This window comes from Limanda limanda, chromosome 22 (assembly GCF_963576545.1).
Source record: "Limanda limanda chromosome 22, fLimLim1.1, whole genome shotgun sequence".
Taxonomy (NCBI): domain Eukaryota; kingdom Metazoa; phylum Chordata; class Actinopteri; order Pleuronectiformes; family Pleuronectidae; genus Limanda; species Limanda limanda.
The window spans coordinates 8,718,970-8,731,147 of NC_083657.1; the positions used below are offsets into that span (position 1 = coordinate 8,718,970).

General features: G+C 43.3%; 1 protein-coding gene across 2 annotated transcripts in view; it reads right to left on the reverse strand.

Annotated features, from left to right (window-relative positions):
- Positions 1 to 12,178, reverse strand: part of LOC132996200 (phospholipid-transporting ATPase ABCA1-like) — a 142,448-nt gene that overhangs the window by 29,340 nt on the left and 100,930 nt on the right. For both annotated transcript variants that reach the window (XM_061066530.1, XM_061066529.1), the window contains exons 40-42: positions 6,329 to 6,452; positions 4,230 to 4,359; positions 3,796 to 3,916 (exon numbers count right to left, since the gene is read on the reverse strand). In XM_061066530.1, the coding sequence (XP_060922513.1) occupies positions 3,796 to 3,916; positions 4,230 to 4,359; positions 6,329 to 6,452 (375 nt within the window). The remainder of the gene's footprint in view (positions 1 to 3,795; positions 3,917 to 4,229; positions 4,360 to 6,328; positions 6,453 to 12,178) is intronic.

Here is a 12,178-nt window from a genome sequence, read left to right on the forward strand (position 1 = left end):
TGCCTCCTCCCTGCAAGTTTCCATTCTCATCTATAGCATCTGAAAAATCCCCACCAGAGGAGGTAAAGAAAACCTTCACTCAAAGTGAAGAGGATTCATGCAGACGTGGAAAAACAGGCAAATACTCAACAGAATGAGTTACTGCACGAGGGCTTTTTCCACATCCAAGACCATGTAAAGGTTTGATATATTTTCAAAGTGGCTTGAAAGCAGCATCGTCTTGGTCCAGCACAAAAAAAGACAAGATGAGGGCTTTGTTGTTGTTGCAGCGTGTGACAGTTTGGACATTTAGCATCAAAATCAAGGACGGATCTGCAGCCCTTTGAGTTACAAAAGAGTGACGACTTTTTAGCTGCTTTTCAAAGTTTTGAAAAAAGTTTAAAAAACACAACTTCTCTAAACGCTGCGAAACAAAGAACGTTCAGTGACGGGAAAAGTGACAGCTACCTTTCTCAGTACATTTCCTGTGTATCGTTTTTTCTAAACACCAACAGCCATCCACCGTCAGAAAGAGTCAGCTGTCGCAAATGTGTCCGTACCGCTGCCAGGCGAAAATGTAAATTTAGAACTGCCACTTCAAACCTGACATGACATTGTATTTATTTCACAGTTGGCACATCAAAAGCATCTGATAAAAGCCGGAGTTGCATAGATCCATCATTCCCTTTGTGCCATCTGGCAGCTGCACTCAGCACTTATCAACCTGTGTTACCCACTGCACTTTTTAGTGGTAGTTTGCAGCACTAAAGCTACATCAAAGATCCGATACGTGTACGGAAGGCAGGCAATTAAAGGATAATTCTCCTCTGACTCCAGCACCACGGCAGCTGTCTTGATAAGCAGGCCGGCGTCTAATCAGAAGAGACAGTCGAGAGAACGCCATGGCAGGAGTTGAGAATCTCTTAAATGTAGGTACGGGGTTTGAAAATCTCAAGCTTTGGGCTCTGGATGCCAAACGCCAGGAGGTAAAACATGACACCGACACCGCTTTGTGTAGAAGGAGTCGACAACATGTGGTCCATCATGTTATCCTACCACACCCAAAGACAGTGGCGGGTCATCTTCTCACTCTTTACGAGGTTTTAAATAACTGACCGAAAGTATCTACTTCTAAAATACAATTTTATACAAATCATACCATGAGGAAAAATGAAGGACGGAATAAAGAATGGCTAAAGTTATATATTTTGTGGATAAATAACTAAGCTCAATAAAGACTGAGAAACATCTCAGAAAATACATGGTTTTCTTCCTGAGCGCTAATCACTCTCTGATTTACTTAAATAGCCACAGTGCTAATTATCAAGGGAACATAAACAGCGAGGCAGCAAAACAATTTCAACAACTATAAAAAATAATATTACAGCAATAATGATGATAGGCTGATATGTTATTTAAAATAAGTGTATCTGTTGTGTATTACTGTCAAGATCCATCTGCACAATCCCTCTATTAGCAACAGGTTTACGTAGCTGACACATGAGGCTCACAACAAGCGGGAAATATACATTATTAATATAATGATAACATAAGCTGAGCACCCGTGTGGAGAGGCAAATATCAACATGAAAGGAGGAAATTGTGTAGAATAGAGGTCACAACATATTGGCATTTGAAAATGTTTGATGTCCTGACGCTAGACAGAAAGAAATATCCACAGTAAATATAATGGCAACGTGTGCTGAGGGAGATGTGGAATAAACAACAAACCTTTTTTTTCCCCAAAGTTTGTTTGAAAGTTTAAAGCTCAGCACAGGTCACGTATCAGACTCAAAAACAAATAAATATATATATATATATATATCAGTCAAGCGGGTCCACTCTCACTCTATGTGAAACATTATAACAAACGTGGTGTTTAGCATGGTGTTCATAAAACCTACTGTTGTTTTATAACTCCTACTGATTGAACAAAGAGGAACTGTGGGAATTCAGGATGTCACAAATAACAACAAATGTCAACCAACATCCGTCTAAAACAGGTGCTTCACAACAACAGTAACAGGAGCGTGGAGCTGTCATGAAAATCCAATATGTCCCCACCTGTATAACCCTGAGAAGAAACTAGAGAACACCTGGACTGAAGGTGAGCCGGGGCTTTAAAATAACTTTTCCATGTGGCAGGCAGATCAGCTATTGATTCAAAAATGTATGATTTAAAGCAATAACAAAACTTTACTTAATTAATATTCAAACCCATCAAAATTAAGAGGTTCCCTGTGGAGTTTTCTTGTTTGTGTGTGTCCATTATCCTTTAGCTCTGGTGAATATGTTTACTTCCCCATTAATGGTATTAGATATATGCATTAAAAACTAAAGCTGATGGGCGGTATGAAATATAAATATGATATCGACCAGCACTGGGAATCTACTCGCAGCGTGCCAAGATGCATCTCATCATCCCCTGGACACCAGGTTCCTTAAGACTTCCTCTGTCAGCTTAGTGAGTGACTGGAAGGTGAAGTGACAGCACCGGGCCTGGAAGTTACTCGCAGACGGACACACTTCCATTACAGTCTCCATCGATTACGGTGCCGATGCTAATGCAGCAGCTAAGTGGAGGCTAGCAGGTGGCGCCCATTGCAGAACGCTGCTGTCTAGAGCCGCAAGGAAAAGAAAGGGGAGGAGCAGGATCCTGACACATGATTGATGGCCTGTCCATCGCTTCAGAGGCATGTTTAGATTTATGACGGGGCCCGGCCTGTGGCGGGTGGCCACCGCAGCCACGCGCTCATTGATCAATTTGTTATCTGCACCCCAAATGGATGGGGCACAGCTGTGGTGGGAGTCAATGAGGGCACCGCAGGAGGAATCCTGACGCCTTCTGCCACTGTTTTGTGTGATGATGGGCCACAGCGTCTCATCTCAGAGAAATGTTGTCAACCATGAAGGTGCACCTTAACGATAGCTGAGCTGCTTGTCAACAACAGACCAGCTCAGTCACAACTAATGTGTTCTTTGGCGCTGTTCAGAGTTGTACTTTACAGTACAGTACTGTACTGTACTGTACAGTACTTTACATGTGTTTTGGAGGGATTGAGTGCATTCGGGAAGTTTTCCTCTGAAAAGTGAACATTTCACCTTGTGAGATGATGTGTAACACATTACCCGTCCAACTGTTTCACCCGGCGCTTGTTTAGTAATTACCCTCGGGAGCGTAGTGCACGTCTGGGCTCATGAGCAATGAGCGACGGATTAAGTTTGGTGAGACAGAGAAGACCGAGCGAGTAAAGGAGTGAAGAAGGGCGCTAAGAAGCAAAAGGCTGTTAGATTGTCCAGCTGTTGGCACTGGAGCTGCATTGCAGGCAGCTGCGGTGACACTTCCCGCTGCCGCGGCGCCTGCAGCGAGGGAACATCTGGGGTTGGATGAAGCGTTAATCTCGACAGTGTTGAGGCAAACACTCTCACAGCACGGTCGAATAAGGGGAAGAACTAAAGTGCAAAAGAGCACGGACCTTTACATCCCTTAAAATGCAATCTTGTCTGGTTTTCATGCCCACATTCGATGAAAGTTCAGATCTGCAGGCTTTGCAAACAACCTGTCTTTTCCATTTTTTCTCGCAAACCAAATACCTCAGGTGCACTTTACAAAAAAAAAAAAATCCTGCATTCATATGCATGAAGGAGAGTATTCACGATTAAAGGTCTCCCTTGTAAAAGCACTAATGTATCTCGAGAGGCTTCCAGGTTAAATAAAAGGTTAAAAGAGATGTTTTAAAAAGTTTCTAATGGTGTAGGGTGTTACTGGGTAATGTTAGAAAACAACCAGGGAGGCAAAAATGAAGTTCACGGTACCTTAGTGAGGTCACAGATCTTCAGAAGGTCATTCTGGGCTCTGCCTTCATGCACTCGCTCACGCTCCCGTGCAACATCGATATCCTCCTCCTCCGCAGATAATGACTTCCCAGAAATAAGCCTGCCAGAGAGAAGTCAACCACAATTGGCATAACACCCCTCATTTCAATTAACATGAACTCGCAGGAGAAATTATCCTGGTCAAAGTTTAAGCTCAGCAAAACAATCTCTGCAATTTTCATGAATAGCAGAAGCAGTGGATGTAGAAGCCCAGGCATTAGTTTCCATGGCAACCTTGGTTTTGGACTGCTAATTTAAATGGAGGAGAATATGAGGGTGATCTGACTGATAGGCTGAAGGATTTGTTTTCTTCCCTTTTAAAACAACTTGAGTTAATTAAATCTGACAAAGCTTTAGTTGACAGAAACTTTTACCTCGGTTTGCAGAAGAACTTATACTGGATGAGGATTGTGATGACAAACATGACAACTCCCTGGATGGACATGGCACAAAGATTCTTTCCCACCATATCCCAGCTGAGTGGATCCTCGAAACGGTCTTCCCCTGAAAGAGAAGGTAGAAAGAAGGGAAAACTGTCAATAGGAATTTCCACCATATGGTTGTATATCTCTACCAATCAGTGCAGCTTCAGGTTTTCATACATATTATTTTTCCAGAGTCATAAGGTCACTGTGACCTATGACCGATGGAATCAAATCAGTTTATGCTTGATCTGAAGGTATTTGCTAAGGGGAGACTTGAGATGTCATTATAAAGAGGCAAAACACCTGACCTTTGACCTTTAACCACCCACATCTACTCAGTTAATCTGCGATTGTAAAATAACATTTGCGCCAAATTTGAAAGTAGTCTCTTGAGGCGTTCCTCAGATAATGCGTTTACAAGGTCACAGTCACGCTAATTTCAAGCCCTTATCTACAAGCTCAGAGAGTAATTTAGCAAAAACATCGTCTAAACAATAAACGAATTGCCAAACGAGTATTTCCTTTCATGGCCAGCCAAATACATCCCTGTCAAAAGTTAGAGGAGAGGTGGAACGTGTCAGCTCTTTGAAGTGTTCCCGGGATGTATTCAGTGTTGAGAGCCAGCAGTTGAAATGCCACTTAGCCTTAAAAATACAAAAAAATAATAAATCCTGTCACCTGTGTAATATGAGGAAAGAGCTGATATGCTGTACTTTTCATGTTGAAGCCTCTTTGGCTAATGAACATGTAAGTGAACCGGTGACAGCGCCCCCCCCCCTCACACACACTGCTACAGTCCTCCACTCTGATGGGGGGGAAAGAGTGAGTAGACAAGAAAAACGAAAGCGCTTTTGGTCTCATTCTCTGGTAAATAGCCCCTCTCCACACCAGCCCTTTTAAGTCGTGATTGCTTTTCTCTCCGCCGCAAATGATTCCTCAAACCACCATTTCCTGCTCCATCTCTCCACAGATTCGACTCCTCTTCCTCTTTCATGTGCCACTTTGCCTCTTGATGGCCCCCTCAACCCGGGCTCCACCTCCGGCAGACCCGGCTCCGCTCTTCAGCCCGTCGCCTGTTTAAATTTAACCCACAGTGGAGAGGACTAGACCAGGTGTGGGACTGGCGATACTGGTCGTGTTGGTTAAGTGGTGTTTGAGGTTCTGTTACCTGGTTAACGAGAGGGATGAAGTGGATTTTGGCAAAAGGAGAATGTTTCTACTTGTTAGTCAGTTTGTTGGTTCAACACTTCTGAGCCATCTCAATGACTATCAGATTGAAAAGGAATCTGGTGAAAACATTTGTCCTTGATCGCCACCTGTGGTTGAATTGAAATGTATTGGATAGAAATCATTGCAATCCTTCCTTCCCTTTTAGATTTTCATTTAGCAATATTGTTCAATAGTGAAATAGTTTGATTTGTCATCAGTTTTAAATTCTTATTCTTTAGTTTGGTCATTTTGACCAAATATTTGTAAAACTGACGACATATCAGTCGCACAACCTTAAAACTTATACAATTTAAAATCTGCAGAGACTAATTATCATGACAACAAAAGCCTTTTACAAAGTTCACAACAAAGCACAAGGAAATAAATCTTGCTTGTTATCAAACATTTCCTTCAAAAAGAAATATTGTTTGGATGATTTTGTGTCTTCAGAAACATCAACATGTTGGCAGATGCAGATTCTGTCTAACCTTTAAAACACAGGCGGCAGTGTTGATTTGATCATGTGTTCTGATCTGTACCAGTCTGAATCTTCACACTTTGACAAATTACGCATTTCTGGAAAGATCTGAGTCTCCTGATCTGATCTTTGCGAAGCGTCGGTTCCACATATTCACAGCGGCAGAGATGCTGACACAGAATTAGCTAAAGTGTGTGGGAGCAGGTTGAAAGCCTGTTGAAAGGAATTTTACAAGCACATATTGTTTTCCCTTGAAAGAAAAGCATATTTTGAAGCGTAGCACGACTTTCCCGAAATTAAAACTAAATATTTATTTGCCTGAGTGATAAGCTGTAATATGATAGTGCTTGCGGCGTCTTACCAAAGCTGCTGAAGAGCGTGGCCATCGCCTGGTTCTTGGCCATGTCAATCAGCCCTCTGCCCAGACAGAAATGTGGGAAAATCAGCAGCACCTGCTTCACTATGTCATTGATGCGGGAGACGCTCTGTTGAAACACACACACACACACACACAAAAGGTACAAATAAATGTCACGTAAACCCTCTGAGTAGCTGTGCTATGACCGTGAACTACCCGGCACAAGCTTAATATGTCGTCTAGCCGCCTTGAATCAGCAGGACCAGAGGCTGAAGAGGATTGGGAGACGGCGTGCAGCGCCCTGATGCAAGTGTGGATAATTAACAAACATCCTGTACTCCCTATGCATGCTGGGAGCTGTTGTGTTGCGGGGCGCCGAGGCGGCACAGAGGCATCTAAGTTCGTCTACCTTGTTGATGGTGGAATTCGAGCAAACGTTACGGGAACCCACTGTGTGATCTGTGAGGTGATGCACACGGCGTGCGCACAAACACAAACAGATTCGGCGTAAGCAGATGTTCTTCCTTTTAAAATGATCACTGAGGGGAGAAGGGAGCATCCAGAGACCAAAGGAACAACACAGAAACGTGAAAACACCTCCAGGCGCTCGGTGTGTGTGTGTCGTCTTTTTTTCTTTTCCTGATACGATATACAAGAAAAAAAAGCGACAGGTACTCACAAACAAAAAGCTACTGCTTATCGTTTCGCTGTTTTTTATACAAGGTACACTTAGACAACTACTCTCACACTGGTGCATAACTCTTCTGTCCCTCTCTCGCCGTCCTCCTGCCACTGATTAGGATTCAATGACGTCCTAGCTCAACACAAAAGAAATAATTAGATGGAGACGCGATGGAGGAGCCTGTGTGAAATTGGCTCAAATAAGGACAGAAGTACAGTGAGTCAGGGAGGGTGAGTGCACGGGGAGGGGAGGAGAAGGGAAGGAAGAGGGGAAGACAAAATATTACTACATTTGGCACGGCGTGGCGTTCAAAGGCAAGTTCATGCATTATGCATTCGGGTTCATTGCGGCATAGTCTTCAAAGCTTTCGCACACACAGGGGGAGAGACTACTGTATAAATTCATCACTTCTGTTTTTTTTGGGGCGTTCCAGAGCAATGAGTAGGTTTGGGGCGGGGACAGGAGTGCGTTCTGCTAAAGCTGTGTGCAAGATTTCCAGATGATGGCCATTATCGTCGCGGGATTCATTCACGGATGCTCTGTGATTTATTAGATTCACCGAGCGAGCTTTCGGGAGGCAGCTGAGGACGAGTGCACGCAGCCGGATGACTCTCCGCCTGGAAAACTATACCGATGCCAGAGATATTAGTAAAGTACTTTTACTGCATGTGTGTCTACTTTTTAATGGTACATTTCTACATGTAGAAAACATGCTTATTTGACAGTTAGATGAGATGATTATGAACTCTCATATCTGGACAGTACATATTTATTCTGAGCTCTGGGAAGTGGGGGAAAAAAAACATATCTGCCTTCCAGCATCTGCACACTAATTAACATGCTACATCTTGTGTTGCTGGTTGTCTGGGCAGAGAGTGTTTACGGCCAAGAAATAGTCCAGTACACAACCCATAATCATAAAACAGCTAATTGTCTTTCCTACAGAAGCAAAAACAAGATATAATGTGATAATTAGTGAGCTGGAGGCAGATGATGTTAGCTGTGGACAGATCCCACTCTTTCCATTCTTTGAGCTTGTAGCGGACATGTGTGACAGTCGTATTGACCTTCACACCTAGCTCTCAGATTATTTTCTAATTATCAAGTTGTACCTTAAAATCAGCGTATATGCATTTTGCTACTTATTCTTCTGCCCCGTGAACAGAGAAGCGGAGGGATGAACAGAGCTGATCAGAAATAACAACTATGGAAAGATAATGCCATATTCAGAAACTGGACAACTAAAAAAAAAAGTTTGACAGTTTGAAACTAAGTGTTTGAAAGCTTGAACTCTAGTAACAGACATGTGATTGGACTGGAGCAGACAATAGGTCAGGAGAAACACCCCCCCCTCCCTCCAGGATCCTGACGTATGGTAAATGGTAAATGGATTTGTATTTATATAGCGCTTTTCTAGTCCGATGAAGACCACTCAAAGCGCTTTACAGTACAGTTTCACATTCACCCATTCACACACACATTCATACAGTGCATCTACTTGCAGCACTTTGTTATTCTATGGGGGGGGCTATTGAGGGTTCAGTATCTTGCCCAAGGACACTTCGGCATGCAGATGGTTCAGACTGGGGATCGAACCGCCGACTTTCAGGTTGGAGGACGACCACTCTACCCCTCAGCCACGTGTGTTCTGACCTTCAGTTTCAGAGTCTGAGACATCAGAGCAGCAGGAGAGCCACGAAAAAAAAAATCATGTTATTCTCAAGGCCGCAAACATGTCTGAAAAACGGGTTGTAATGTGAAGAATAACAGATTGTACGGGAAGTGCATGTGTACATCTGCAAAGGTTCAACCTTTCAAAACTCAAGTTTCAATGTCTCCTATAACGTACGTGCACCAAGTTTTTCAGAGCAAGATTTACAAAGTTCCATTTCCATCGGTAAACAAACCGATGCACGGGGAGAACAGTGACAAATTGGAAGCTCTGAAAAATGTGCTGGAGAAAGACTGTGAAAAAAACAGAGTGCTGCAGTTTTTAAGAAACTCACATACAAGATTATGACTGCAGAAGATTTTTTTTTTTTTTTGCCTGTCAACACATTATGCAAGGCTTCAACACAAGGCTGCAAACAATTTGATAGATTTCAACCTTTCAAAGCCCTTTGTTCACTTTTCAGAATATGGAATGATATTCATCGCATCAGCTCCAAATGTTCACCCACATTCCAACCTCAGACATATTCTCATATCATATAAACTCCTTCAGCTCAGGCTCATCTTGATTGACTTTGTGTAACAAAACAATTTAAAAAATAATCAATATTACACGTGGGAGGCTCTTGTCTTTCTTAACACTTAACCTGCGCATTACTATTCATAAAATACAAGGGCGGCCGTGTCAGAGAGAAGAAATTAATCTAACATAATGTTCTCACTGTCCAACATCACCAGTGGACACATGCATAAGTCAGATCACTTCTCTGCATGGGTATTTGGACAGTGGTCCTGTGTCTCTCTGGCAGATCCGAGCGTGTGATGAAAAGACCTCATTGGTCATGATGTCGGAGCAAACCTTTAGATGTGTTCAACTCCAATTCATCTCCCCTTTTATCTGCGTTTACACATTCGCCGGCCGACTGCAGGGTACAAAGAAAGTGCGATCACACTTCACACGGGGGGAAAAAAATATCTATTCAAAATCCGCCGCGGAGTCAGTGTTCATGACTTTAAGGATTAAATCCTAAAGATCACGATAATAAAGAACAACAGCGCGTTAAATTGCATCTTAAATTGCCGAAAGTTTTATATCTAATTTAAAAAAAGTGAGGGGAGATGTGGAGCAGAGGGAACATTAATATCAACGCTTGTAATGAACGGGTTGAGCTGGAGCCAGTTTCTCACGGTGACTTTTATCCAGTTGCCGTGTGTTTGTCGCCTCGTGACAGTGAGTCGGTCTGATTTGTATTAAACAGCGGCGGAGGAATTTCACAGGAAGATTGACACTAAACACATTCTATACTTACCTGCCTGCATTTCATGTCAAACTTATTTTTATCCCCTCGCTGTTGGCAAATATATGTACACACACACACACACATACACAGACGTACATCTAGGGATTTGTTGAAGGCTCTACTGTTCTTTACATCCAACACTAAGCCCCTGCAAAGATAGAGCAAGTCAAACAAATAAACAGTAGCTGTGACCTTGGCTGAGTGCGAGCCGTCTGTCTGGCGGCCGGAATGCAAAGACAGCGAGACTTAATTTGAGATCAATACGTGAAATAACACATCTTTCTCTTGACTGGGTGTTCATCAAGGAGACGTAAGAGGCTCTTAGCCGCGGATGATAAAACGCTGGACAATTTTCCTCCCTTGCGTTTGTGTTATGTGCTCATAAATCACTCTCAAATGCTTTTGAAGGTGGTAGGGTCTGCGCGGCGCTTATCTGACCCATATCGCTACTTGTGCTTATTCCCAGAGCAGGGCTTCATTCATAATGCCGCGAATCACAATGAGAGCAGACGGACACAGAATACGGCTTCAACTGCGAGTCAGAGACTTGTTAGATGTTAGATGAGACAGTATTCATGATTTTGTCCGTGCTTGTGAAAAAGCAGGAAGGCTGTAAAGAGGCAAATTCAGGCATTTTTTGCTAACTTTGTTCTTTGGTTATGAGATTTTCTGGAAATAAAAAGTTAAGAGAGCAGACTTGCCTCAGTTATAAGGAATACGAGATATACCTACTTTCTTTTATGTCTATGTTAAAACACCCTCTCAAAATGGACTGCTAGACTCCAAAGGGTAGTGTGCCACACCTCTACTTTTATCCTGCAAAATCTTTCTGTGCCTGTGGTTATCTCTGAGTGGCACGTGGTGGAGGTATTGACTCAGACTCTGCTTCCAGCACACAAGGCAGGCTGGGATTGATGCAATCCACAGGGAGCTGGACAGTCCTGAGGGGGGGGAGAAAATCTCCCATTCGTCTCGAGACAAAACTGGGGCACAGAGTCTGCAACACGGCGGCTCTGCCTCCTCACTCTGCTACTCCTGCTATTTCCTCTCTTGGAGAAAATACTGCTGTGCCCAAAAGGGATCTGGATTCACCCTGTGTTTTAAAACAGGGAGCGGAGTGAAGTCTGGAGTGTTAGACATTGTTTAACTAATATCACTGCTGAGTCTACACATGATGAGACAGAGCTTTGAAACGGTAGAAGTCGCAAAAAGAAAAAGGAGCCGACCGGATTGAGCTGTCATGTGAAGAGTCTTCCCTTTCTGCTTCACTGCGGGAACATCCCAGTATCACTGTATCTCAAGTGTGTTCGAAATGTAGTGAAGGGGATTTTGCTCAGCACAGGGGACACATGGAAACCCGGAGAGCTGGTGATTGATGCCGATCCGTCAGGTTCTCTTATCAGCGTCGGAATCAAGTCCGATTATCTGAATTATCACGGACCCGTGTCCCCGTCGAGTCTCGTAGAAGCACTATTTCTGTCTCTAATGCCTCGGAAAAGAGGAGTGCACCATAAATCTGTCCTTTTACGCTGCCCGTGGGCAACATGCTGTCCATTAAATTATCACCAGCGGCGCCCTTTATGAGTAATATGCTCCACGAACGCTGTTTCAATAAATAAAGAGCGTGCAGAGACATGGAGAAGGCAACAATGGCTTTCTTTAAGGGGAGACGTGCCCGAAACAAAAACTGAGAATCCTGGTTAGGAGACAGAAAACGTCCCATGCTGTTGCAGCGTGGCGCCAGAGGAGACATGGAGTCGGGACAGGCGAGGAGGGGACAGAGCGAGCGGAGAAGTCTGAACAGGCTCCATCTGAAGTGTCAGATTATAGTCGAGGGAGACATTCTGATGAAGAATCTGATATTTAAGTGGCTCGTCGGAGAGTGAAGCTCTGTTGTTTTCTGATCGGTGAGTTGAGGTAATAGCGCAAATAATAATCAATCACTCGAACTGGAAAATAAAAGTCAATCATTTCTTCCAGTTATCTTCACCTGTAAGAAGTTCTGCTGCAGGGAGTCTTAGTTACACAAATTACATTTTCAGAAAAGCCCAATGTCTCTTTCTTTAAAGACTTTAAAAAAACGATTGAAAAATGATTTCAGTTCCAATCAAAAGTAAAATGACTGTCAAGTCAACATCGCCCTCTCCCGCTCTGCCTCTCCAAACTAAGCTCTCCATTTCTTCTCTAGCTCGTAGCTTC